Source organism: Scomber scombrus, chromosome 7, assembly GCF_963691925.1.
Source record: "Scomber scombrus chromosome 7, fScoSco1.1, whole genome shotgun sequence".
Classification (NCBI taxonomy): Eukaryota; Metazoa; Chordata; class Actinopteri; order Scombriformes; family Scombridae; genus Scomber; species Scomber scombrus.
This window is the reverse complement of record NC_084976.1, coordinates 20,404,751-20,432,530: the sequence shown is the minus strand read 5'-3', so window position 1 is coordinate 20,432,530 and position 27,780 is coordinate 20,404,751. Positions and strand designations below refer to the sequence as shown.

The following is a 27,780-nucleotide window of genomic DNA, read 5'->3' as shown; positions in this document are numbered from 1 at the left end:
TAATTACATTCTAAATAAGGTAACTAGTAATCTGTAACCTATAACATTTCCATAGTAACCTTCCCAACCTGGCTTTAAAAACATACAATCTGAAGCTGACAGTGAGACAAAATATCAGGGGAAAGCCATTATAAATAAATACATTAACACATATACAAAAAGTATTATTAAAAACAATTTTAAGACAGTGTGAGGAATTTAAGTGATAGTTTACCGACCAAATGAAAACCTAAACACAGCTGATGGGCCGTCAGTAGGTGGCGCTGTTCTGCACCTAGACAGCAGGAAGTGAAATAACCCTCCACATCACATCCGTCAACCACAACAAAAATATATCTACAGTAAGACAGCCCGAGCAACTTTTGCCGTGAGTATATTTGTTTAATCGGTGACATGTTGTACAGTTCAGGCCGGTCTGGTCTTCTTTCTGTTCGTCTTAATAACATTTATGTGGCGATGTTAAACGTCATCTATCTATCTACCTGAACCACACTGGACATGGACGTTAGCAAGGAAGCTAGCTATAGACGTCTCTGTTTTTGAACAACCAGTAAAAGTTGTATTTGCTTCACATTATTTTATATAACTCAATTGAGCACACATGAAAAAACATAGTAACGTAATCTGTGTTACTACTACTACTTCCAATACTTAATGCTCATATGCTGACCATCGTTTCATGAAGATCCTGTGTGTTCAGTGATGTGGCATTGACCAAGCCCTTTGACTAACAATTTCCACTACTGAAATATTTCCCTGCAGCTAAACTAGCGCCATGTCTCTCTGTCTCTCATAGCCAGAGAAATGACTAAAGACAAGGCATCTAACCGTGGGTTGTTTTTTTTAGCTTAAAATGTTAGTTTTTTTCCTTTAAAACTGTTGTGGTACTTGTGGTATTTTCCATGACATTTTAAATTACAGCTCAAACTAACAACCATTTATTATTGAGTTCAATACCATTACGAAAAGGTTGGTTTAAAAAAAAAAGAAGAATATATCAAATAGCCACAGGTCACAACAGCCCAAATGATGTCTTCATATTGCTTACCTATAGTTATAGGTGAACATGAAAAACAATAAGTTTCTCAGTGTTATAGAATTCATAAAGTTAATTAAGATAACATGTATCTTTATTGATCCCCCTTGGGAGAAATTCAAATTGACCATATGGCCAGTGGACCAAAAAGTTAGTTTTCCACCTAGGAGAGAGATTTGACCTATCAATAAATTCTGTCAGTAGTAGCGCTGGATGTTGTTTGAAATTTATTTGATAACAGTGACAGTATGATGCCTAAGTTTTGATACAATGCAATATTTTGCTGAGAATAAACAGAGTTTAAAAAAAAAAAAAAAAACCTTTGTTGATATGCACCACTAGTCGGCACAGTAATTATCTGGTTATTTTATTGGTGCCTGGTATAAGAATATGCTACATGCCTGCCTGACCTTGTTGACAGAAAATTAATTAACTGTAATATATTGAGAGTGAAAATAGAATTCATTTTATGTTTGTGCACTCACTGTCTTGCAGCTAACAGTCTATAGATGCTGTCTGGTGCTCCAAAGGGGGAGAACTGTCTCGTAGACATGGACAGCAAGGCCGGGGATCTGTTCAGTGCTGACGATGCTCATCCAACTGGCACAGGGGGGGCTGGAATCATGGCAAAGTAAGGGCTTTAATTTTTTTTATTTTTAGTGAGTATGACGTGCACCAAATTCCTCACACCGTAGTAATGATAATATTGTCAACACACTGTGTAGCTCAAATTTGTTCTCTTACACCCTTTTATGTAAGTCTATAATTTAGACAAGTTATGTTAAATAATCCATCTTCCTACAAATGTATAAGGGCCTTTAGAGGTTCTTACAGGGTACAGGCTCAGGTGTTACCAAAGCAGCCAGTTACTTTAGGTCTAGGTGTATGAATTTTCTAATATCTTTGTCTCATTTTTACAGGCTCTGGCTCCCAAAAGGCTTCTCAGTCAGTATGGCCAAAGAGTGGATTGACAAGCGCAGGTTGTCCATTCGCCCATGGGCAAGCTTCGTCGACCAACGCAAGTTTTCAAAACCTCGCAACTTTGGGGAGTTTTGTCAAAGGGCAGTAAAAAATGTGGAAATCTACAACAGCAACTATACCTTCATCTTCCTGGGTCTCATCCTCTACTGCATGTAAGGCCAACTAGGAGTTCATTGTTTGCATATATTTGCACTCCCTGCTGCCTAGATTTTTTCCACACAGTATGCATCAAATATGCATTGGAACTGTATTAAAACTGTTTAAAAGGTTTTTTTTAAGTCTATTTTGGCCACCATGTGTATCAAAAAAAGAGAAATATAATAGAAAATCAATGTGAAATACAAGTTAAAATGTTTTGAAATGCTTTAAACTAAGACTAAACTGAATCTAAATGTTCTATACATTTCAACTAATTGATTGGACTATTGATGCTTCTTCTCCTCAGTATCAGCTCTCCTATGTTACTGATTGCCTTGGCTGTGTTTGCTGGTGCCTTCTACATAATCCACCTCAAATCCCTGGAGTCCAAACTAGTTATTCTTGGTGAGTAAAGCTGCCAAGTATGCTTTGTGATCCTTTCTTAAAATCATCAGGAAACATATTCTTGGTTATATCAACCATTTTGTTTGTGAGACAAAGACAAATCAAGCCTACCCAGATTAGTTTAAATATTTGAAACATTTGATTTGATATTTGTTGGGAAAGTAGATGCTTAATTTTGTTAAATGTCAAGCAGCTGCTATTTTTTAATTTTGTGAATATAACCAATTTTTTTTTGCATTTTTACCTCTTTAAAAAGCAAAGAAACAGGTCAAACAATTAATTCATTAAATATAAATAATTAAATACATGTCTGAGTCTAGTCTAAATATCTGTTTGACATCTTCATATTTTTTCCCAGCTTAATCAGACCTGCAAAAGGGATTATTTTAGTGTTTTCAAATTTGTAATGTGCTTCTTTACCAGGCAAGGAGCTGAATGTCCCCCACCAGATGAGTCTTGCTGGAGCTGTCTCTCTACCGGTGTTCTGGTTGGCTGGAGCTGGCGCTGCAGTCTTTTGGGTTCTGGGTAAGCCAAACCGCATTAGTTGTTCCTGTCAGCCATTATTATTCTAAGCATGCTGGAATATTTGTAACAATACTCGTCTTTTTCATTTGTTATGTCTCCTCTCAGGAGCGACACTGTTTGTGATTGGCTCTCATGCTGCGTTCCGCGAGCTGGAGGGATCCGACATAGAAGAGCTCATGATGGAGCCTGTGTGAAGAGCAAGCTAAACTGCTCATTGACCACCAGTCTATACTTTTTGACCCTGTAATCACGTCAACCCAGTGGGGTTTGGTTCTGCTCTTCGATCTAGTCCTTAGTTACATGTGCTGTATGTATACCCTCATTTTAAACTTAAGCCAGTGTACCAAGAATGCACCTTGTCTTGCCTCAGAAATAATTGTTGTTACAGACTGTGTAGCCTTTTTAGGACTCATCCATACAAACAATTTTTCTTGTAATGCGTATTTAAGCACATTGTCATACACATTATATGCCTCTTTCTACATATTGGGCACCTTGGATGCCTCTGGTCTGTGTCAAATAGCTTCTCGTTCTCTGCATTGTCCTTTAAACAGTGACAGACCTCGCAACTTAAAAGAAACCTGTGCTGAAACCTCTACTGTCTATACAGTATTTTGGGAAATAGTTGCTGGGTCTAAACTGTCTAATGGGAATGCTGATTTCTTATATGAAGATAATGTATACATGTAATGTTCACAATTGTTTAAGAAAAAGGATTCATTTTCCAAAGAAAATTTACCATTTAAAGCTTTAAAGATATGTATCTCTTATTATGATCATGCACAAATAATATTAAATGTTTTATTCAAGACAATGCACAAACTAATTTGTTATTTCAGACAGATAACTTAATATCGACTGGTTGATGAGAAAAAATATTTAGTTGGTTTTGCGTTATTTAATATAGATAGATGGGTGAAAAGACATCTTCAAAGGTCAGTATGTAGTAATGGTATGTTGTATTGGGAACAATGTGGTACTTTGCTTACCGTCTATATCTATATATGCATATTTCTCAGCTGTGCTCACATTTAGATCTGAAGGTCATTCTGTAAATTTCTTCTTTTTTAAAAATTCATTATCCATTTGTTTACATTTAAATGTACAATTTTGTATTTAAATTAGATTTTGGGTGTGCAATAAACCCCTCATGTAAAGATGGTTTGTTTACAGTTTTTTCGTGTCTTTTTATGTTGAGTTCTTTGGTTTTTTTTGCCTCCAATTAATTTAAGCAGTTTGTTCCATTCATTCAAAACTGCTGTTAACTTCTGCGTGTGCATACATGGCAGGAGTTGGCAGTGAACTCAGTGGCCCTAAGCACTTAGTCTATACATTTCCTAATTTTTCTGATCCAGGCTGAACGCACAGGGGAATAGGACAGTTACAACCCTTGTGGTTCCTCTTCTCTATCTCTAGTACGCCAAACACTGCAGCGCTCACCAACCCCCTCTTGTCCCCCTATGGTCCCCCTCTTGTCCCCCTTTTTCATGTGACCTCTGCGACCTGTGCTCTGTGACAGCACAGCGAGAGGACCCCATGCTCAGGTTGCCATGGCGATGACCTTGGAGAGGGCCCCAGTCAGACGCACACTCGTCCACAGACACACTCGCTTACACACTGCGGCAAAGGCGAGCGATCGATATTCTATTATACGGAGGGTGGTGAAGGGGGAGAGAGGAGCGTCGCACTGCAGTGAGCTCACTGCAGAGACACAGGGGAAATTAGAGAGAGGGTGAGAGTGTGAGTGTGTTTGTCAGTGAGAGTGACAGAAAGAGTGTGTGCATGTGTCTTTGTGTGTGTGTGTATGAGTGGGAGACACTGCGTTTGTCATTGGACAGTTGTAAAGCAGGGCCAGAAAGTTTCTTGTTGTTCTCACTCGAAGGGGCATGTCCTAAAATTATACAGGACGTGGCAAAGTGACCCCTCAGTACACCCAATCCTATCTCTCATTTTACAGAACAGTATATTGTGTGTAATTTATTTGATTGATTTGTGTACAAGGTGGGCAATAAGAGGTTCATTTAAAATAGATGACACTTGTAGCACAGAAAGGAAGCACAATTACAGTTTGTTCCCTAAAGATAAAAGACATACAGCCTTGCTTTATTTGCAGGAAGGTGACTTTTTTTTTTTTTTTGTTCTTTCAAGATTTTTTCCTAAATAAGAAAGACTTACTTTTATCACTCATGAAAAATGTGTTTCCTTCCTGAACATTTTTCCTGTAATCTTTAAGATGAGTTGGGGAATAGCAGGATATTGTTCCTGCTATTCCCCAACTCCTGGGCGACTGTGGTCGTGAAGCTAATCTGTGTTAATGTCAGATGAGGCTGACACATTTATTTAGTGGTTTGGTGCATTACCCTGGGCGGCTGCCAACTCTCACTCCTATGGCAGTTTAACATTATGCAGTTTGCAGTGTGTATAAACTCACAACACTAGGTGGCATCCCATCCTCATACTTCGATGTGATAATTTCTGATGTGTTATGCACCACTTAAATTAATATCAGCACATTTGCATAACATGAATTTAGTCTATGGGCATTACTTGAGAAGGGTGATAAAATAAAGTAAGATAGTTTTATCTCATATTTAAATATATTTGTTGGAATAATGGTCTGATATACTTGGGAAGCTCCCTTCCATAAATATAGGATGAAAAGGACACTTTACAATAATTTGGCTTAAAACAATACCACAAATTCAAATTTACTACAGTTTAATCAAGAACTCTTGTGCTCTTATGCAGGCTCAACAAAAACATCAAATCATTAGCTGCACAAAGGCAGGGCTATTGTAAGTGATTGCATTAGATACCTTATATTGTGTTATTATGTGCAACCCTGATGAATCGTGTATATTTTAAGCCAGCTCAAAGAAACAGTGATACAAAGCCAAAGTGTGTGTAAGATAATGAGGGAATTACATAAGAGGGAAGTTTTATTCCACCCAATGAGTCAAAAACAGAGACAGAAAGACACACAGACAGATCTGGGTTGTATTAAATGTTCTAGATGTTTTATTGGTGTTGGTTTCATTTATTTGACACACATGTTCTACTATTTGTGTTTTTTTTTTTTTCTTTCTGGAATTTCAACTCTTGCAGCCATCTGAGTTGGACCCAGCCTGAGACCGCTGGCCCTTCACGGGTCCCCAACACATACATACACACAGACCTGGGTCAGACCAGGCCATAGCAGGACCTGGACTGAACCAGGCGTGGACCTGATCTGGTAATAGACCCCAGGCACATGGGCTCATCATTACCACTCACCAAATCACAGCACACTGCACCACATCATACCAGCACACCTACAGTGACAGGAACCTGAAAGCCTTGGTTGGTGTCTCATGTCTCTTGGTAAAAACACAACCTAAAACCCTGCTCTGCTTTTTTCTGCTCTGAAAAACCAGCAAAAAATAACTGAAAACAAAAAAAACAAAAAAACAAGAGAGACAGATATCCTCACTTTTTCCTATCTCACCAATATTGTAGATGTTCTTCATGAATGTCTCTCTTGAGTTGTTTTTCAACATTTTTTATTGTTTCATTTAAATTCAGTATAGAATTATATAGATTTCCTAGAGCACACAGAAAGATTGAGTTGTATTTATCAACTTGGGGGTGGGGGTGGGGTGGGGTTTACTGTAATAGTTATTAACAAGAACAATGGTTCACACAGTGCACACAAACGGAGACAAGCGGGGCAGGAGGGAGGGGAGGGGAGGGATGTGAGAGACAGAGGGAGGGAGAGGGGGGAAAGGATGCCATGGGGTGTGCTTTGTTAGGCCTAAATGAGGAAAAGCAACTCTCACATACCCCCCCTCCCATCATAGAAATAAAAAAGACAAGTAAAATCATCGAAACCCCCCCTACCCCACATATTAAAAAACAACAACACTGTGGCCGCTGAGAACGGAAAAGAAGGAACATGAACGCAGTGAGAACAGGGAGATGACCACTCCGCTGGTCCTCCACAGACAGGAGACGGGAGGCGACAGGTGGCAGTCGAAGTGGTGTCGGCGGTGGGATCTCTCTGTGTGATCTTTATATCTGTGTGTGATTGGAGGACAAGCAAAGGGTTGGCGAGGAGGGAGAAGAGGGAGGAATGACGGTATAGAGAAAGACGAGAGAAGGGGCGCAGGGGAAGAACAGGGAGGGGAAGGAGCTGGATGGCCCTTTTTTGCCGAGCGTAGACACTCCCTTTGTATCCTTAGCTCATTCAAATCTACATACACAATATGCAGCTGCCGTTTGGTAGATATATTGGTTTATGTACACAGCAGTGAGAGAACACATGCAAAGAGTATCATAGGAGATGGGAAGAAGGGGGGGTGGGACAATGTAGAAAGTTGTAAAGGTGCTTTTGCTGTTTTTAATCTTTGGGGCAGTTGTGATGAAAATTGCTTCAAAGCGGTTTTTGTCTTTAAGGGGGTGGGGCATCTGGAGGTATGTCTTGCCAGGGATGGAGTGACAGGGGGGAGAAATAAGTGGAAGATGTGGGGGGTTTGAGCAAAGATGCTCCATCGATCAATAGTATGTCTCCCTTTCCACCCAACCTGCAGTGCAGATAAAAGAAAGACAAAGAAGAAGAAGTTCAGGTTAATTATGTATTCCAATCATACTTAATGGAGATTTGAACATTTGAATTAAGTACAGTTTGATTAAAAAAAAAAACAAAACAAGAAGCGAAGAAGAAAAACACTCACCTCCAGGGTTCCTGCGGATGAGAAGTTTTCGAATTTCATCATAAACGAAGATGAGAAAACTATAGGGGAATGCACAAAACCACCAGGAAGGTCTGTGGACAAAATGAGAGAGGAGAACAGAAGGATTAAAAATAATGAAATAACCAGATAACAGACATACTGTATATATAGACTATACATCTTAATATAAGAGTGACTACATATGTACTAAGGTGAAAGGAAACACCGGGTAATGGTACTCACTTTAGGGGGTACATCCTGAGTGCCACATCCATGCCTGGGCAGTAGGACAAGAAGGCAGCCAGGGCTGTCTCTTCAAACAGGCCAAAGATCAAGATCTTGTTCCTGGATTGAGAAACACACAACAAATATTGAAGAGGAGAATTTAGATCATATTATGACCCTGATAATGAAACAGTAAATAAAAAAAATTTAATGTCCAGATATGATGCATATACAAGTACATTACTTTTACAGAACAATTGTTGCACTCACCTCATGCCCTGCTGGAACACAGAGTTACGTCGGGTCTTGCAAACAATGACATCAGCCCATTGCACCACCACAATACTGACGAAGAAGGCTGTGTGACATGTGAACTCTACAATCTTCCTCTGCTCATATGTCTGAGGGCAGGAGAGGACAGACAGGGAGTGAGACAAAGTAATATTGTGCAAAACTTGCAAAATGTGGAAAACATCTACTGTGCAAGTTCACTTGCACACTCAGACAAACTACACATTTACCCATTGCTGTCCATAGCTGTCTTCCAGGTCGTTGACTGAGCGGTCATCCCAGTTAAGCCTGATGCCTACAAGTCGAGAGGGCAGGAAACCATTTTCAGCCAAGATCACAAAGTAGGCAAAGAAGCCTCCCAGAGCCTGGATCATACCTGAGGAAAAACAAACACACAGAGAAACTCAGTTACTGATTTTTAAGTTGTCTAACTTCCTAAATCTAATTTCCCCAAATCATTGCAGACATAGCCAAAGATACTATTGTTGTTCGTGAACAATAAAATGAGGTAAAGCTGATTTTAACATAAAAATACTTTGAAGCAACCGAGATCAAACTTCAGTCCAGATCAAAAGCAGTTTACAGCCTGGGTCAGCAATTGCAGTCTGCAGTTCACCTACCAATTTGTCCGTAGGCAATGCTGATAAGCCTCTCATTGACCAGCTTGTCCCTGAATGGGTTCCTGGGCTGACGCTTCATGATGTCGCTCTCAGCTGCTTCATAGGCCAGTGAGATAGCTGGAACCTACGAGAAGAAAAGAAATGTGAGCTTTTAACATTTAAATACTGTGTGACTCATCATATCGACAGCAGCTTGATTCAAGGATGGCTGTGTGTGAGCATATTTTTTGTGACATGACAGTGTGTTCGATGATCTCTCACCATGTCAGTTCCCAAGTCAATACACAGGATGGTGATGGTTCCCAGTGGCAAAGGAATGTTGATCATGATAAACAACAGGAAGGGGGTGATCTCTGGGATGTTGCTGGTCAGGGTGTAGGCAATGGACTTCTTCAGGTTATCAAAGATCAAGCGGCCTGAAGGGAGAAAAGCAGACAGGTCACACAATGCACTAATTATGTGTGAAGGCCCTGGTGGCAAAACATTTATGAGTTGGACCTTTGAATTTTCTGAATTATCTAGAATGTTAGCTTTTTATTTTCTTAAACTCTGCTATTGTGTTAGAATATTTGTTTAGTTAATCTTTATTTTTCATCTATATATCATTTCAGATTTTCTCAATATAATCTCTTTGTCACTTCTTCTCACCTTCTTCCACTCCAGTGACAATAGAGGCAAAGTTGTCATCCAGCAAGATCATGTCAGCGGCCTGTTTGGACACGTCGGAGCCAGAGATTCCCATGGCAACACCAATGTCAGCCTTCTTCAGTGCAGGAGAGTCATTCACACCATCACCTGTCACAGCCACAATGGCGCCCTGGGAGAGAAGAGGGAGATGAGGAGCTTATATGAGTGGCATAGCATAAATACAAGTCATTTATATCACCACTAAGATTTTTTAATAAGTCAATATGTCATGAATATACCATATTGGTCTGAAGAATTATGTTTTAGCAACGTATAATTAATTAGATGAACTACTAACAGGCTAATACATTTTCTTTAAATTTTTTTAATTCAACTCTCACATTTAAATGGCAATCAACAAGTAATTCAAATCTGAATTGAATTTAGCTAAAGCCTTTTGCTGCAAAGCACTTTGAGCTGCATTTCCTGTATGGCAGGTGTTATATAAATAAAGTTTATTATTATTATTATTATTATTATTATTATTAGTAGTAGTAGTAGTAGTAGTATCAGTATTTAATATACAATCTAACCATCGTACAGTGAAGGAAACATGCTATATGTAGGAGACTCTCATTCAACAGATAACTGGCGCCATCTAGTGTTGTAAAAATGTAATGATATCTAACGTCTAATCACTACACTAGCACATTCAAAAGTAGATCTGGTTCATGTAGATGTTGCAGGGATAAAACTGCATGGATTAGAGATCTGATTCCTGTTCTTACAAAACATTTACGAACATCTTTTTTTTTTTGTAATCTAAAAATGTTCGAACCTGTCGCTGGCAACCCTCTACAATGATCAGCTTCTGCTGTGGGGAGGTCCTGGCAAAGACAATTTCCGTGTGATTCCTCAAGATGTCGTCCATCTGATCCTGAGACAGATCCTTCAGGTCTGTACCATGGATCACACAGGCCTTGGCATCCCTGAGAAAAGACATTAAAACGTTGATGTGGGTTACTTATTATTATTATTTTTGCTTATTATTGTGGTTATTTTTTTATTTTTTGTATATCTGTGAGTAGTTGTTTGCATTTCTTACCTGGGATTGACCTGGCTAACAGGGATATTGAGACGAGCTGCAATGTCCTCCACTGTCTCATTGCCCTCAGAGATGATGCCCACACCCTTGGCAATGGCCTTGGCTGTGATTGGGTGATCTCCAGTAACCATAATGACCTATTGCAGCAAGATAAATAAAGATGGCATTTTAATATGTGATCACAAGGCCTTTATAGACCAGAGCCTGTGAGATCAAACAATATCAAGATGTCAAGCTCACCTTGATACCAGCAGATCGGCATTTGCCAACAGCATCAGGCACAGCAGCACGGGGAGGGTCAATCATGGACATGAGGCCAACGAAGCAAAGGTTGTCTGTCTGGAAGTTGACATCATCAGTGTCAAAGGCAAAGCCTTTTGGGTACTGGTCCTCTGGCAGCATCACATGGCAGAAACCTGTAGGGAAAAGAAATGTGTGATTTAGTGTGTGATATTCTGTCCCTACTTCACCTTAGACATTACTTTCAGTATTCAGTCAAGAGATTTAGCATTTGAATTGTTCCTTGCTTCAATAATTCAACAGATCCTAAGTAAAAAACATGTAAATTGTAGTTGTAGTATTTAATTAGTATTTAGTTTAGATTTATAATTTCATAATAGTATCTAATTTAATTTAATTCAATTGTAGTAAATTGTAAGTAAACAAAATACTTTTTTTCCCCTCTTAAACTTTAGGTCTTGGTCATACACATTCTGTCATGCTATCTCCCTCTATGTCCTTGAACATCAATCTTTACATCACTCAATTTCTATCTGTCCTTACCCAAAACTCTCTCTCCCAGTCCTCCCAGCTCCATATAGGCATTCTGGAAAGATTCCTTCAGCTCTTCATCCATAGGCTGCTCTTTGCCCTGCAGCATGATGGTGGTGCAACGGTCTAGGATCCTCTCAGGGGCTCCCTTCATCACCAGCAGGTAGCGGTTGTCATTGGGGTCCTCTGTCTCATGCACTGAAAGCTAGAGGAGGAGAACAGAAATGAAAGTTAAGATTATACCCTGTAAGTGTATTTGGCATTTCATCTCAGCTATATTCAATGTTTACTTACTTGGTATTTGTTGGTGGAGTTGAAGGGGATCTCAGCCACCTTCTTGTTCTTATCCCTCATCGCCCTGACAGAGCCACAGGACAACTCAATACACTTCAGCAGGGCGGACTCTGAGGCATCACCAGCCACGTCACGCTTCAGGATGGGCAATCCATCTTGTCCTCCCTTGAACTGAGCACGGTTACACAGAGCAGCGATACGAGACAGAGAAATCCATGTCACTGAGCTCTTGTCAAATGATGCACCTGGAGAAGGAAGAGAACAGAGTCGACATTATTAACCTTACATTTTAGAATTTGGTCATAACCGTTTTCAGCAAACAATTTGTGTTTCTAGTAATCATTTATCCCTTTTAACAGTGTGGGACATTTTTAGACAGCAGATGTGTCTGACTAACCAGACTGATCCTCGGTGGTGTCAGCCTCGTGGATCTGGTTGTCGAACCACATGTGGGCCACAGTCATCCTGTTCTGGGTCAGGGTGCCTGTCTTGTCGGAGCAGATGGTGGAGGTGGAACCCAGGGTTTCCACAGCCTCCAAGTTCTTCACCAGGCAGTTTTTCTTAGCCATACGTTTGGCAGTCAGGGTCAGACATACCTGTAGGTGTTAAACCATGAACAGATTTGTTCTTAACATGTGGATGTGAGTGATTTAAGAAGATTTGTGGCATTTATTGATTTCCTCTAGAACTTTTTCTTAGGTAGAAATCAAAGTCATGAGTAGACCAGGCCTGTCAATATGTGAAATTAATCAATGCCTTTCTTCACTGGGGAAAAAAACTTGCCTTAAAATTATTATGTCCAAATCTGAATTAATTTTGAGTTTAAATATGATGTCAAAATTAACAAAAAATAATAATAATGGTGGAAACTCCTCCCACTGTGACAGCAGCCTCTGTGTCCCTCTTTAGGTGTTCAGTATCATCTTGTTGCAGCTGACAGTGAAACACCACCTGTAGACTATAATATTCTCTTCTAATATCTCTGTGACTGTCACATCCCATTACCACTTCCCATCATGGACCACTTTGACTTCACGTCAAAGCATTCCCTCTTTATTTTTATCACAGTGCAGAGCTGCTCTGATTGTGTTAGCTTGATTCATAATTTCTAATTTGATCAGGTGTCCTACTGTCACTCCTAAACTGGTTAAACTGTGTTAATGTGTTTGTCCTCTGATTTATGAAAGGCTTGAAGTTGTGCAGCCTTTTTCTTGTTTGGGAACCTTTTGTGAATAAAACTTAATTATCGCATTTCACAAACAGTGACAAACCTTGTAGTACAGTTACATTAGAAGCAGCTAACCTGAAAAAACAACTTGAAACAAATACCAAAGTAAGACCAAACACAACAAGCAATAGTACTTACAGTGACAGTGGCCAGCAGACCCTCAGGCACATTAGCCACAATGATGCCGATAAGGAAGATGACAGCTTCCAGCCAGGAGTAACCCAGGATGATGGCCAAGATGAAAAATGTGACACCCAGGAAGACAGCCACACCTGTGATGATGTGGATGAAGTGCTCAATCTCTTTAGCGATGGGGGTTTTGCCGGTCTCCAGGCCAGAGGTCAGAGTAGCAATGCGACCCATGACTGTGCGGTCTCCGGTGCAGATTACAATGCCGCGTGCTGTGCCTGGTTTGGGGGATGAACAGAAATATAATGTTGTAAAATATAATTTGCACCATAATTACCTGTGTGATTACACCTATAACTACATAGTTACAATCACCCATGCCTTTTACATTATATGTTAAGTACACACACTATTACTCTATTTGTTTTGTGGCTTTAAATCAAACTACAGGCACACAAGCTAATAATAGCATGTAATGCTATTGCCATGGTGATCATACCTTCCACACAGTTGGTGGAGAAGAAAGCAACATTTCGGGTCTCCAAGGGGTTGTCATGGGTACAGTCAGGTGACCTGCTCTGAGGTTCTGACTCGCCTGTTAGGGAGGAGTTATCCACCTATTGGAAAAGAAGGAAAAGTAAAGCATGTAGATGTGTTTAAAAAAAAGAAGCATGAATGTGTGTATGTGTGCGCGTGTGTGTGTGTGTACCTTGCAGCCATGAGCTGAAACCACACGGATATCGGCAGGGATCCTGTCTCCTCCTTTCACTTCAACCAGATCTCCGGCCACCACTTCTTCAGCGTTGATCTGTACCTTCTCACCCTCACGGATCACCAAAGCTTGCTGCAGGGGCACATCAGGGATATTTAGGAAATGCTTACACAAATTGGAAACTATTTAATTATAAGAGGTAGGAAATAACTTTAACATCCTCTGCCTGCAAATATGACTGACTACATATACCATTAGCAAAGAATTTGTCATACCTAGTGCATGGTAAATCCAAACACACAGATACAACTACACACGCAGACTGAATGGCAATCACCAGCTGTTTCACTTCCTTTTACAATATTCAGTATTTACCCTCCAGCATCAAGTAAATAAGTAAAGGTTTGGCAGCTGACAAGCTGTGGCAGATAATGTGGGAGATAATCCAATTTAGATATATATCGAAATATGCCAAGAGGATGGATTCATTGCCAAAACTAGGGCTTCTTGTAGGACAGTATTTTACTATTGGACTGTCTTTGTCTAATCTAAATATTTAATTGTTATTGAAAAGGCAAAGACTGTCTCATAGGACAGTAGTAAGGAAGTGACTGACACTCAGGTGGGCATTAAAGTCACCACAGTGTGAACACTTACATGAATAGAGGCAGAAGTACAGGGTTTTTACAACCTATAATGTCTGGTGTCTGCCAACTGTTTTTAAAATCCTAAATATATTCAATTTCAAGACTATCCAGTTGGTGTCTTCTACCGAAAAAGCGTAACACATAACAAGCATTACCTGAGGCACCATGTTCTTGAAGGACTCCATGATTTTGGAGCTCTTGGCCTCTTGGAAGTATGAGAAGCAACCGGTAATAACGACGACAGCTGTGAGCACGATACCTAGGTACAACTGGAAAGGGAGAGAGAGAGTGAGAGAGAGAGAGAGAGAGAGAGAGAGAGAGAGAGAGAGAGAGAGAGAGAGAGAGAGAGAGAGAGAGAGAGAGAGGGGGAGAGACAAACAAATCAAACATATGTATGGGTGGGTTATGAGGAGGTACTGGGTATGTTGCCGGGTGTTATTTATCTCTGTACTTTATGAGTCAGCTGTGTGATAAAAGTGTTAATGAGGTGCAGATGGTCCAGATGTGATTATGTGTGTTGCTCACATTGTCTCCTGCGGGTTCTTCCTCAGTGGCTGCCTGGATGGCGTAGGCCAGGAAGCAGAGGATGGCGCCAGTCCATAGCAGGACGGAGAATCCACCAAACAGCTGACGACAGAACTTGACCCACTCTGGGGTGGTGGGAGGAGGGGTGAGAGCGTTGGGACCATCCCTGATCAGAAACTCTGCAGCCTTGGCAGTAGTCAATCCCTAGAGGGAAGAGAGAGAGTCGGTAGACAGGTATATTTAGCAGAGAAAGGCAAGTCTGCATTGAAATTCTCTTATGTCTGTAAAAACAGTCTCAAACCATGTTCACGCTGAGAGAAATTAATATCATCAACCCACCTGGACAATATCAGTCTGGAATTTCCTGCATACTTCCTCCACGGACATCTTGTGCTCCGTCTGAAAAGAAACAAGAAACAGAGAAAATCAGTACACTGCATAATTCAATATTTTGAGTAGTTGCCATTTTTTGCATGCCAGAAAAAATGGTAGAAATTACTCCAGTTTAAAACAAGAACTGTGACAACATGAAGTCTGAACTTTGCAGCATTTTAATAACATTATAAATTTACTCCATGCATGCAGTTCACCTGAGAGATAAGAGTATCAGGACAGCCACGTATGTCTGTTTCTTGAGCTGGGATGTGGAATCAAAGTGATGACCTCCTGATAACATGTCTCTTACCAGCAAAAATACATTTTTTGTTGGCCTGTATGAGAAAGATTTCCCTTCTCTCCAACAGAGTTGTTGTCAATTCAGAAATAAATGATTCAGAAATAAGAGAAAGATTGACTTACAATGGGCACTTCCTTCTTCAGGTCATCCATGTCCTTGGTTCCCCCCTTCTTCTTCTTGGGGGATCGGTCATCTTTGTCCTGTGTGGTGGCAACGCGGTAACTGTCTGACCGCCCATACTACAGACATACACATATGTTTTATACATGCCTTTGAACTAGATTTGGTTAATAGTAGCCTGTGCGCGTTTGTGCACTCTGGGCTTGTACATGTACACCAGGTTAACCATAAACTGTAGTTTGTCTCTGAAAATGTATTACATGGCCTACTTGTTCAGAGAACTGTTTGCCTGGCTTTTTTATCGTAGATATAAGTTAAAGATTGCAAAAGAAATAAAGCCAGTGGGCTTTTCTCTCTTTCTCTATACAGTAAATGATGTTGTGTCCTGGTGAAGTGGCCTTGAAAAGTATTACTCAGAAACAAATCACATCAAATCAAATCAAATCAAATCAAAGCGTTAAAACAAAAACCCTATTATCATAAGAATCAATACAGACATGAAAGGAAAATGCATTACCCTGGTTCCTCTGTTCTTCTGAATAAAAACATCACATTACACATTATGAATGCACTATCACCACACATTAAAGTGTGCCCCTGCAGTCTGCTCTGCCATATTCATTTGATCTCCATTGATCAAATAACTGTTGCTCTGATGTCCACAACAGCCTAATGGACACATCAGAACATAATCAAGTACAGATGTTTAACCTGTAGGTTTTTTAAGAATCACTTCCTGGTCTTTTTCATTTATATAGCTGTCAACATAAAAGGTGTGAGAGGAGACAAACTGAATTTATAGACTCATCAAAGGCTTCCTTCAGCTTTGAAGTCAAGATTGCTAAAAGAAATTCAATCGAACATACACACACACGCCACATGTCCTCTTCTGCTTGATTTACTGCAGTGTCTGCTGTTCCAGATACCACCCTGACGAAAATTGTCCCTTCAGAAATGGGTTTTTATTGTAAAACTAGACATGAGTGGTCTATTAATAACCCTGATTTTCTCTAGCATTACACATTCTAGTCAATCTAGATCTAGAACGGTAACTCTAGCCTGTTGTCGGAGAGCAGTCTGAGAGACATCAATACAAAAGTCCCTCATCAAAGGTCAGAAGGTGACATGAAGAGGCAAGAATCCCTCCCAGGAGGTGTGAGTGGGTCTCGGTGACCGGCCCTTCATTGACACAACCTAGTCATCAATGAAACTTGATCAATGTAGTCAGATATACATTGATAACTTGAAACGGGGGTTTGCAAGCATGACAGAGTAACTGTGGCAGAGTCCAGCTGATACGGAAGCCACATAATTACCCTGGATATGACAGGAATTTCAATATACCTGTCAATATAATATATGTGTATCAGAAGACCACAAGATGAGGTTAAAGGTTACCTATCTTAAATTAGATAATATGTGCTGACTGCATCTTTCTTCTAAAAAAAAAAAAAAAAAAGTACAAAAAAAACCAGTGTGCTGAAATTCACAAATAGGTTCAGCACCCTCTAATGGTGAAACCAGGTACTGACATTTAAAGGAGTGCAGATGCTGTAACTGCTGTTTGACTGCTTTGTTTGCATCTGATATTATAATGCAACTACTGAACTACAAAGGAGCTATCAGTTTGGGAATTCAGATCTGATGTTTAACGTATGTTGACTTTTAAACAGTAGAGCACTTAGTTAAAATTTCACAATCCTAACTAATATATTTATAAAGGCACTATAGTGAGTCCTCCACACATGTTGACTGACAAACTCTCACACCCTAACCCCACCAAAACACACACACCTGCAGTGGCAAAAAATGTGACTGACAAAGATCAACATGCCACTTCATTTCCCACATGAGCTGTACTGCTGTTGAGTGAAATGCTTGTTAAATCATGCCTGTACATATTGAATTTGTACATGGTCAAAAAGACCTGTCATTCTGGTTTGTGATCATAAAAATGTCTTCATGAATCTACATGTGGGTAAAACAGCCACTCATTTAATTTAGGAATAGGGCTGCTCAACGACCACTTCTAGATTAAAAGCAAACAATGAAACCATTCGTTCAAGCATGCCAGGGGGAGAGTGGCATGTCAGTGGGAGGGAGCGGTTGAACTGACTCCACAGACACGCACATAACTGCAACCATAAACGCACACACACACAAACTCACACGCACACAATTCTGCAACAAAAGAGCAGGTGAGCAAATCTCTTGCTTGCTGCAAGACCAGGCAGGCCTGGTGAGGCAGAGGCTGCATAGAGCTGTATCTGATGCAGTGGAAAAGTACTGCTGCTGTTCTCCTCTGAGACAGACCCTGCCTGTGTGTGCATGTGTGTATGAGTATAGTGAGAAACAGTGCGTGGGCACATGCATGTATTCATTATCTACACGTGTTTGTCATTTGAGATTAAGTGAATAAATGATGGCTACACATCTCTATTTAGAGTTCAGAGGTGTTAAAGAATATGGAAAATTACAGATTTATCTTCTAATCGGACATAAAATAGTCACTGTAATCTATAAGATGAATGATTGGTAGGTGAGCTACAGATGCAGATATTATTGTGATTGCGACTAGTTTTTCCATGGCCAGTGAATGAATGTAAATACATATTTAGGGAGCATTGTCAGCTCAATAGCGCACCTGCTCTTTCTTAGCATATGCACGCTTAAATTGGTAAAACACACACACACACACACACACACACACACACACACACACACACACACACACACACACACACACACACACACACACACACATATGCTCAGACAATAGAAATGGTTGGTGGGGAGGCAGAGAGGAGTGCCAAACAAAGCGGAATGTGGTGAAAAGTAAAGACACGGGGGTGTGGATGTGAAGGGGTTGTGATGACAGACAGGATTGGGCAAACGGAAAACGGAGACATTAGTGGGAGGTGAGAAGCAGGGACAGATAAAGAGTGAGAGAGGCAGCCGGAGAAAGGGACAGAGAGAGGGAGAGAAGCTGTTGTCACCCTTCCCTCATGCCTCTAATTAGATATTGACCAGCACTCTTTGTCTGCTGGCTATGTATCAGTGTTTGACCCACAGTGACCCCACTCTAATAGATTGCACAACCTCCCTTATGGTGTGTGTATGCGTGTGTGATATGAATGAATAGTTATCAACATGACTCACAGCAAAAAGAGAGATTACTAATTTATCTTTTGTCTATGTTTACAGTATGTTGAGTATGTTAAGTGCATACCATACCTCTATGTGTGTGTGTGTATGTGTGTGTGTGTGTGTGTGTGTGTGTGTGTGTGTGTGTGTATGTGTGTGTCTAAGTGCTTGACACTCAATCATTAATGACAGAAGGGACAACCTACCAAGCCTCTCCTTTCCCCCCAAGAATACACACCCAGTTACCTGATCAAATCTGTCTTCATGTCTCCTTTTAAAAACATGAAACTGGAGACAGACTTCAAATTATGTCTGTCTGCCTTTAACTCTGTTATTATTGTAGTTAGTTGTTACTAATCTTTTGGTCTGTTTCCAAGTCTACAAATCTCTCTCTGTTGTCTCCATCTTGTTTAATTGTTCAGCAGAGAGGGATTGTTTCTATATTTCATATTAAATAGAAGTATCTTTTAATATGCAGGAACATCAAAGTGTGCCTGCCCATGTGTTTCTGTGTGGGTGTCCAGCTGTCTCACACAGCTCTGGGTAATGTAATGAGCCCCTCTGTTCTGAGGAAGGAAACAGAGACTTGTGGCTGGAATTACACACGCTCTTTCTCCCACAGTCACACAGACAGACAGGCTGATGGACAGGCTCTGACATCATCAGGAACTGGGAACATCGGATGCTCCTCTATGGATTACATAGTGTAATCACTTACATGCAGTTACATATCGGCTTATTAAAATGTGCTTAAAATATCAGTCATTCAATAAAACCAATGCTGCATGTATCTGGTTGTGTGTTTGATTTGATCATAAATTATTCTGCAGGCCTGCTCTGATTAACCAAACTAAATCTAGCATTTTATCCTCATGCGAACAACTATGACGAGTATGTTTAGAGGGCCGGTAACCATGGCGACCGGCACGGCCATTGGCATGGTGACGAAGCCCAGCAGTGGCCTAGTACTCCTAGGATTCCCTGATGTGATCCAGGACAAGTAATAATTGATGCATCTGTAACTGGACACTGTATTCACTGCTATATAACACAGACAGGCGATTGATTCAAAGAATTATAATGTGTTTGTGCCTGTGTGCCTGTGAGAGCAGAGGTGAGTCATTGTGTTGGCTACAGTCCGTATTTGCAGCGTATACACGCATTGCGGCAGAGAGAGAGCGACAGAGATGTAGAATGAATGAGGGCGAGACAGACTGTGAAATAATGTGATGTGCCAAAAATGAGAAACAACTTGGAGCTTGTAGTCCTAAGAAGGAAAGGGCTTGTCAAAAATCTTTGAGTAATGTGGAGTGGCAGTTAGCCGTGTATTTTCTAAGTTTAATGAGGTTTTTTTTTTTTACACAACAATGTTGCAGTCTCTTTTGGCAGTTATCTGTGAGTAAACTAAGTGGTATGCTCTACAATGTCATCATGTACCCAGTGGGTAACATGTTCAGATTAGGATTGGCACCTTAGGGGAGAAGTAAAATGTCAAGCATATCGAGGACAACGGGTTAAGACATGCCCAATAATGGTGGGTTTGACTGGGACTAGGATATGGTTCTTTTTATTTCTTCCCCTTTCCACACACGCATAGGGATGACTGCAACAGGAAGAACTGACGTGCATGCACACATTCACAGCTGCAGGGATTGTTGTTGTTAGGCTATTCTGTTTCTCTTTATGTGGAACTCACATAAGGAAGTGGTTTGTAGTTGAAAGAAATACTAGCGTGATTCACATATTGTGCTTCATCTTCTGCACCCACCCAGTATTTGTAATAGCTACACATGCGTCTCAGTTCCTCTTGTAATCAGGTCTAAATCATGGTCTTGTTATATGTTTTTCCACTGTGAGTATTAATGTTAATACCCATTTTAAGAAGGAACTCAAAAAAAAAAAGACATGAACATGAATTCATGCCATGTGTTGTCTCAACATGATCATTTAATTTGTAATATCAAATTTAAAAAACTGGTTGTATGTCCATGTGTCTGTTTGTTAGACACTGTTATAAACGTTTTTTGCTTTGCTTATTAAAGCATCCATGACGATCAGTTTATTAAAACAGCATCTCCACTAACCTTCACCTTTATTTTCTCATTCAATTATTAAATAAAGGCATAAATAACTAAAAAAAAAAAACTACTACCATTTTTTTTAAAAACCTAATTTTGATAGATACATTTGAGCACTGGATATGTATTATTGAATTTCTCAATCAGGTGACATGCTGCTATTTATGTGGTATGTGTATGCGTGTCCTTGCATGCATGGATGTATGCATGTGTGTGACCTTGAAAGGTTGTTGGGCCATCTGCTGTTTCTTGCAGTGGGATGGCAGGGCTCTGGGCCACAGTAGGGGGCTCAGGCTGGGGACAGAGGGACATGGCTGTTGGGATTAGCTAGTCTGATTACTACACTGGATTAGCCCACAGTGCTTCTCTCTCTCTCTCTCTCTCTCTCTCTCTCTCTCTCTCACTCTCTCTCTCTCTCTCTCCCTCTCTTTGTCTTTATCCCACTTTTCTATGCCATTCTCGCAATCACATCAAATGTATAAATGCGCCATCTACATTTAACATTAGGGCCTAGTACCTTGTTGAATGGTTTGTAACAGTACCTCTAAGATGAATAGACACACATTTTTAAACAGATGATTAGGATTTGAAGAAACTATTCAAATATGTGGAGGAAAATCCAGATGTCAGACACGAAGACGAAAGCTGCCATGAAACTCTCTGAAAAACACAGACAATGTCTACAACAGTCCCCATAGATATTCCCTTATTGTTTTGGGACAGTTAAAATTAAAGACTGAACAAGTACAAATAATGAATTGATTCAATTGAATAGTAGAAATAAATAGATAAATGTACAGTAAAATGAATGTAGACGTTTGAAAGCACTAAGAGAAAATCTTAATCTCTAAACCACATGAACCACACAAAGAGACTCACTCTGAAGCTAGCTGGCCTTCAACTCATCTGTATTGTGCTTTCTCCAATAACTAAAAATAAACACAACCAAGCAAAATCTAAACTGAAAATCTCCATCTAAATTGTAACTCCCCCCCTCCATCTGTCCATCCCTTCATCATCTTCATCTGTTAATCCCACGGACATCTGATGTGCTATGCATCCATAGACTGTACTGTCCACCATTACGAGCTGTTAAGGACTTCTGTAGTTTGTGTTACTTGGTGTGTGTGTGTGTGTGTGTGTGTGTGTGTGTGTGTGTGTGTGTGTGTGTGTGTGTGTGTGTGTGTGTGTGTGTGTGTGTGTGTGTGTGTGTGTGTGTGTGTGAATGTGGTCTGTTCTAAATTAGCATTGTAAATCTTGGTTTGCTGGCGCCTGTAGTGAACATGGCATCTCGCCATCGTGTGAGAGAGGCAACTTAGGACTCCACAGCAGGCATATGTGCAGATGTGCCTGCACGCACATCCATATACACAGCTGCTGCCTGCACAACTAAACCAAATATCCTTTAATATTTCAGATTTTCAAACACATGAGTAATTTTCTGATTCCAAACCAGGATCTGTGTATCCAAATGAATGGAAAAATGTAATCAATATTCACTATTCGGGAATATAATTACTGTGTTAATAATTAAGTTTTTCACTGAATACACTGCCTTACATAGTAACAAATACAATTGCAATACAGCAATTTGCTGTAAAATAATCTGTTCTTTAATTTTGACAAGCCTTTGTCCATTGTAGTTGCCCAGTGTTACATTTTGTGCTAATTCACATGGGGACACACACACTCACATTTACACTCACACACACTTCACAAACATACACACATCTCCAGGACAACACCCTGAATTAGTCATGTCATTGTAGTCAGGCAACCTAACCCCTCTGAATTCCTCTCATTATGGGAGACCATCAACACGTTAACAATGTTGAAAAACTTAGCCTTATCAATCACTGTACCTACAGTAACCTTGTTATAAAGCAATGCATGAAGGAGACAGCAGTGACCTTTACATTTTATTAGCATTACCAAGCTGCTGCTCAGTTCACTGCTGCAGCTTTGTCCTGTTAGCATGGAGGCTAACTGCAGGTTTTTTGCTGAGGCACTAGAGAAATCCAGACTGCCCTTCAGCAGCACTCTCACTGAGGACACTGTCCTCATTACAGTGGATATCTATTGATCCGAGACCCTTGAGAGGCTTGAAGGGGACAAAAGGAGAGTGTTTCAAAGTGTCGTAAGATTGACCTTTATTGACCCCTAGGCCAAAGGTTTGAAAAATCCCAACTGGCTATGTGGTCAGCAAGACCATGCGATGTATCATATCCTGTGTGGTTTTGATTTTCTATTGGCTCCTGTGATGTGTGGGACAGATCAGTTGTGGTACAGTGCAGCCTATCAGCATCAGACAGCAGGTGCAGTGGGGAGGGATGTGCAACACTCTGCACCAAACTGAGGGCTGGGCCTCTGCAGGGGCCAGACACATCCAACTCCTAAACCACCTTCCACTAACACCTTCTAACTTTTTCTCTACGTACACACGTCACTAGTGCGACATAAAAGAACATGCTGTTCTAGAAACCTTCATATCATGACATGAGGTAATTAGTTAGGCTAATCAAAGTCTTAGAGAAGACTTGACTCTAATAGGAGCTTCTCCTCTGCCATACTGCACACTCAAAGCGGCTCAACCACACCCCTCGTCACCAGCCATTATGACCTTCTGACAAAGCCTCGGTGCTACTACTACACCTTCATCTCTCCTTAATTCGCCATCTCTCCTGGGGCATCAGCCCACCTACACCACACCTCACCAAGCTCTCCAACCACCACACTCACCCTTCAATCAAGTCCTATAAGGATCATCCCAACCCCATCCCTCCTCTCCCTATACCATCTCTCATCTGTCTCCCTGATAACCAATCCCACAATGCGCAGCAAGAGGAAACAGGAGCCATGGTAATGTGAGCCTCGGGTCATTATCCTGTAACAGGATATACAGCCGGGCAGCCCTCCCCCTCTGTACGCCTCCTCCCTTACTTCAAATCCCTCTCTCTTTCTACACCTGCAGACCAGGCACTACTTATCTGCCCTTCCTCTCTCTCTCTCTCTCTCTGTCTCTCTTGCTCTCTCAGAAGTAGCACCCTCCCCCATCTGTGTCACGTGTCTGAAGGTGAAAACCAGCAGTCGATCCATATGTGCAGCCCTCCATCATCATCTCCTCCCTCCTATGCTCTCAGCATCAGCCACAGCAACACATAACCCATCAATGCAGACAGTAGAACAATATGCCAGAGGAGACGGTGATGTTATGTGTTGGTGTGAAAACACCTCTCAGACCTTTCTTTAGTAGTACTCTACCACATTTCTCTGTGCCTCAGACAAAATGTACTGGTTGTCTCTCTATAGTCTTCCTGATACATGCCCAAGCTTTGCTCTATAGCATCACTTCTGTCTCTTCACCAAGTCCTTTCTGCGTGGTTACTGGTGCCAGCCTATGGCAGCTCTTTACAGGGAATTTCCACACCAGAGGCCCCGCCCACAGTTTGACGCAGGAGGCAAGTCGCAAGCTATGCCCCCTGCGGCCTTGGGAAAGGACAGCTGGCTGTGCCATTGCACAGTGCGCCAGTGCGAAATTCGTGGAAAAAAGACAGAAAGAAAAGGAAGAAAAGAGTGTAAAAGTGTAGATGTCACGTGACATCAAGATAACCGATGCACCTATACATCTATCCATCCATCTCTCCGTCCTTCTATCATCTATCCATCCGTTTTTCCATTCAGGGTCACCTCGGCGCTAACCGTGTAAAAGACAGGGAAACACCCTTCACGGGTCGCCAGGGACCCTCATTTTATCTTTTATAATGTCGTCTTAAGAGCTGCGGCATCATCCGACATGGTACACCGCGTCCACTCAGCATCTCTCCCTCACACTGCTTAATCAAACTTCCACACAGCTGCAGTACATGCGTAAGCACTTTTTGCACCCCCATCCCTTTTGACGCAGTGCCCACTAATGCGGCCGGGTTGGTTGGCTTTTACATCTAAATGAATAGCGCCACCCCGACCGGGGGCTCTCTTCCCCTACATATCGAACGTCTCATCCTGGTAGAAAGATGTCAGATGCTGCAGGGGCCTGGTCGGCTGATTTCACTGCGGTGGCATCGGCTTGCTTTGCCTCTACAGCAGCGGATATCTCTCAGCACCGCATGGACCTCTGTCTGCAGCGTCATGCCACTGCATCAATTCAGCGGACATACTGCAGCCAGAGATTAAACATTACAACTCCTTCCGCAGGATGGTGATGGAGCAGACATTGCGCAATGGCTCACACCAACAGCCGCATCTGCACCTTGGCATTTTGCGGCAGCGCTGTTTTTCCCCCCACCAGCTTCCACTGATTCATCTGCATGGCTAATAAGGTTATCTAGATAACCGGAAACAGATCTGATGCCTCCAATGGTATTAGTTAATTGTGTGCGCATCAAATAATGACTTTCTATAGTCAAATTTAACATAATGGGCACATCTTCGTATTCATGAGAGCACGGAATGCATCGTTTCTTTAATCTGTAGTGTGTGTAAATGTGTTCACTGCTGGTGATTATCAAGTCCCTGTTATGTCACAAATTAAAGGGGAAATAAGCTGGTGAGGCGCTTATTCCCGGTAACCGCATTATGACGCATGGGTCATCGAGGGTACCGAGGATGAGACTCCTCCGCTGGTAGCGTCCACTATGAGGACGCAAATGGAGCTCAGCATCTCTGCGGTTTACCGCCAGATGCTCAGTCTCCTGTATATCAGCAGACCGAAGAGAGGACAGTGCCAGCGGGGTTTAAAGCGGGAGAGGACAGGAGGGGGCATCGAGGGCATGATGGAGGTCACAGTACGCAATGTTCATTCATCACTGGGAAAGACATGCAGCATAACTATGCACTCTAGCACAAAAAATGTAATAAAAATCAGTCTTTTATAATGATGATGATGGGTGAAAAGATGTTTCTAAATCGTGCACCCCCCCCCCCCCTTTCCCCATCCCCCTCTCTCTATGTCCCTCTCTCTGTAAGAATAAACCGATTAGGCCTACCATGGTTGGCAAGGTTATAGCCAGTAAGGCCTATCAGAGACCTAAAATACATATTGGCAACCTCTAAAATACACACACCTAGTCTACTTTTGACACTTTAGTAGGCTATCAATTTTCATTAATATTTCAGCTCGAGTCCTATTTAATTTAATTCACTGAATCCGAGCAAAAAAACATGAGCTAATAATCTCTTATACGCGGGAAAAAAAATCAAGCTACAGTCAAATAACATTGAGCGATGAAATGCCGCTGCTTTCTATAGCTGCATTAGACAGGAGCTACAGGCTACATCAATTTGTCGCAGTCTAGGAGACCAGGGTAAAACACAGTTCCGCATTAGAGTCAATGTCACTCTGTCATACTGACATCACTGTTCAGTTTTGAGGCTCTTCCTCATCAGGAGTGAGATTTGATGCTACACCTCGCTTCTCAGGCCACTTCAAATGGGCTACAACGCAGTTAAAAAGTTGGAATCGTCAGTCTTACCCCCATGTTGGCGGAGTCACTCTTCTCCTCTCAGGTGATGCACGGCTTGAGAGGTGTCAGCCCCTCAGGTTGAATTATATCAAAATGTCTTGCCTTGAAAAATAAAAGAGGACAGGCTCAGTTTTTTTTCGGGGCTGCTTAAATGGAAAAAATGAGGAAGAAAAAGACGTCAGGGATTGTATCTGACGAAATCTAGGTTTTCTGGTTTAAATAAACCGTCTCTCAAACCTTGAAAAGGTAAGGCTTCAATCTTTCCTCCCCGTGAGACGCCTTTCAAATGAAATGTTGCGGTCTCAAGCGGAGCATCACGCAGGGATGCGCTTCCTTCCTTTGCTCTCTGATACTTGCGGTGAAAGACCGGCGAAACTAACGAGCCGCACTGCTGCCTTTTCAGGACTTGGTCTCCCTCCGCAGCTCAGTCAGCTACCGCAGTACTCCGTTTCTCTAGCCCCACCACTCCGCCAGTAGAATAAGCGCCGCCTTAAGCAAATGAAATAAGCGGGGGACAATTGGTCCCGCCCACCGTCCACGAATTGGCCAATCATAATTCGGAGCGTCTCATCGGTGATGGGATCACTAACCAATTGGGTTCATCTCAGCGTTGAAGCGGGCCAATAGAAGGCCAATTCTGCCCCTCCCGCTTTACTGCAGAATTCCGAGGCTTGCAGCCAGCAGCATCGCGAGTGTCTATGCTGAATTTTTTTTATAAATGGACGCACAAGGTTAGATTCTAGTTGTCGTGATTGTGTTTGTTCTTCATGTAATGTATTTATGTAACATAGGATAGTGGATTTGTGTGCATTATTGCATGTTATAAGCACCCTTAGATGTCTCATCGTGGGTCGTGGTGGTCCTGTCATGAGCATGTTGTGCACATCCATATGTCACTTCAGTAACAGGCCTGGGAGCAGCAGACAGATGAGACAGCATTACAGTCATAGTGTGTGTGTGTGTGTGTGTGTGTGTGTGTGTGTGTGTGTGTGTGTGTGTGTGTGTGTGTGTGTGTGTGTGTGTGTGTGTGTGTGTGTGAGAGAGAGTGGGGAATGCAGACAAAAAGAGAAAAAAACAGGGTGTAGTGAGAATCACATATGATTGCTTCAACTCAATCATCAATGTCTCACTGCACATTAGAGGCATGGTGAGCGGCAGAAATCAGCCTGCAACCTGACTGCCTATGCATCAGCAGGTGTGCAGTTTTGACAAAGCAAAGTCAGCACTTTTAGCTGAGGTGGAGAGACTTGCACTCAGTGACAAAGGTAAAATACTGACATGGGCGCACCTGTAGTAAAGTAAAGAATCTGGCTTGTGCAAGACAAGACAGAA

General features: G+C 41.5%; 2 protein-coding genes across 2 annotated transcripts; one reads left to right on the top strand and one right to left on the bottom strand.

The window, feature by feature from the left end:
- The first annotated feature begins 282 nt into the window (after positions 1-282).
- On the top strand, positions 283-4,246 carry rabac1 (Rab acceptor 1 (prenylated)). The gene is made up of 6 exons (XM_062421885.1): positions 283-367; positions 1,532-1,667; positions 1,957-2,169; positions 2,463-2,560; positions 2,984-3,085; positions 3,191-4,246. Exons 2-6 carry the CDS (start codon positions 1,546-1,548, stop codon positions 3,277-3,279), a joined length of 624 nt encoding a protein of 207 aa, XP_062277869.1. The 5' UTR covers positions 283-367; positions 1,532-1,545; the 3' UTR covers positions 3,280-4,246.
- A 3,277-nt stretch (positions 4,247-7,523) lies between these two features.
- On the bottom strand, positions 7,524-26,513 carry atp1a3b (ATPase Na+/K+ transporting subunit alpha 3b). The gene is made up of 22 exons (XM_062421755.1): positions 26,458-26,513; positions 15,767-15,844; positions 15,308-15,367; positions 14,969-15,172; positions 14,599-14,712; positions 13,794-13,928; positions 13,584-13,701; positions 13,094-13,362; positions 12,125-12,323; positions 11,728-11,972; positions 11,446-11,638; positions 10,903-11,078; positions 10,663-10,799; positions 10,396-10,546; positions 9,579-9,747; positions 9,192-9,346; positions 8,931-9,054; positions 8,541-8,686; positions 8,290-8,420; positions 8,038-8,139; positions 7,795-7,886; positions 7,524-7,644 (listed from the first exon to the last, which is right to left on the bottom strand). Exons 1-22 carry the CDS (start codon positions 26,461-26,463, stop codon positions 7,616-7,618), a joined length of 3,033 nt encoding a protein of 1,010 aa, XP_062277739.1. The 5' UTR covers positions 26,464-26,513; the 3' UTR covers positions 7,524-7,615.
- Positions 26,514-27,780: the final 1,267 nt, after the last annotated feature.

Excerpts from the sequence above, each read along its gene's own strand:
- rabac1 (XM_062421885.1), top strand. The coding sequence starts at position 1,546 with ATGCTGTCTGGTGCTCCAAAGGGGGAGAACTGTCTCGTAGACATGGAC. Across the intron at positions 1,668-1,956 it reads GGGGCTGGAATCATGGCAAA|GCTCTGGCTCCCAAAAGGCT; the intron begins GTAAGGGCTTTA and ends TCATTTTTACAG. Across the intron at positions 3,086-3,190 it reads TGCAGTCTTTTGGGTTCTGG|GAGCGACACTGTTTGTGATT; the intron begins GTAAGCCAAACC and ends GTCTCCTCTCAG.
- atp1a3b (XM_062421755.1), bottom strand. Across the intron at positions 10,800-10,902 it reads GCCGATCTGCTGGTATCAAG|GTCATTATGGTTACTGGAGA; the intron begins GTGAGCTTGACA and ends TTGCTGCAATAG. Across the intron at positions 8,140-8,289 it reads GTGTTCCAGCAGGGCATGAG|GAACAAGATCTTGATCTTTG; the intron begins GTGAGTGCAACA and ends TTCTCAATCCAG.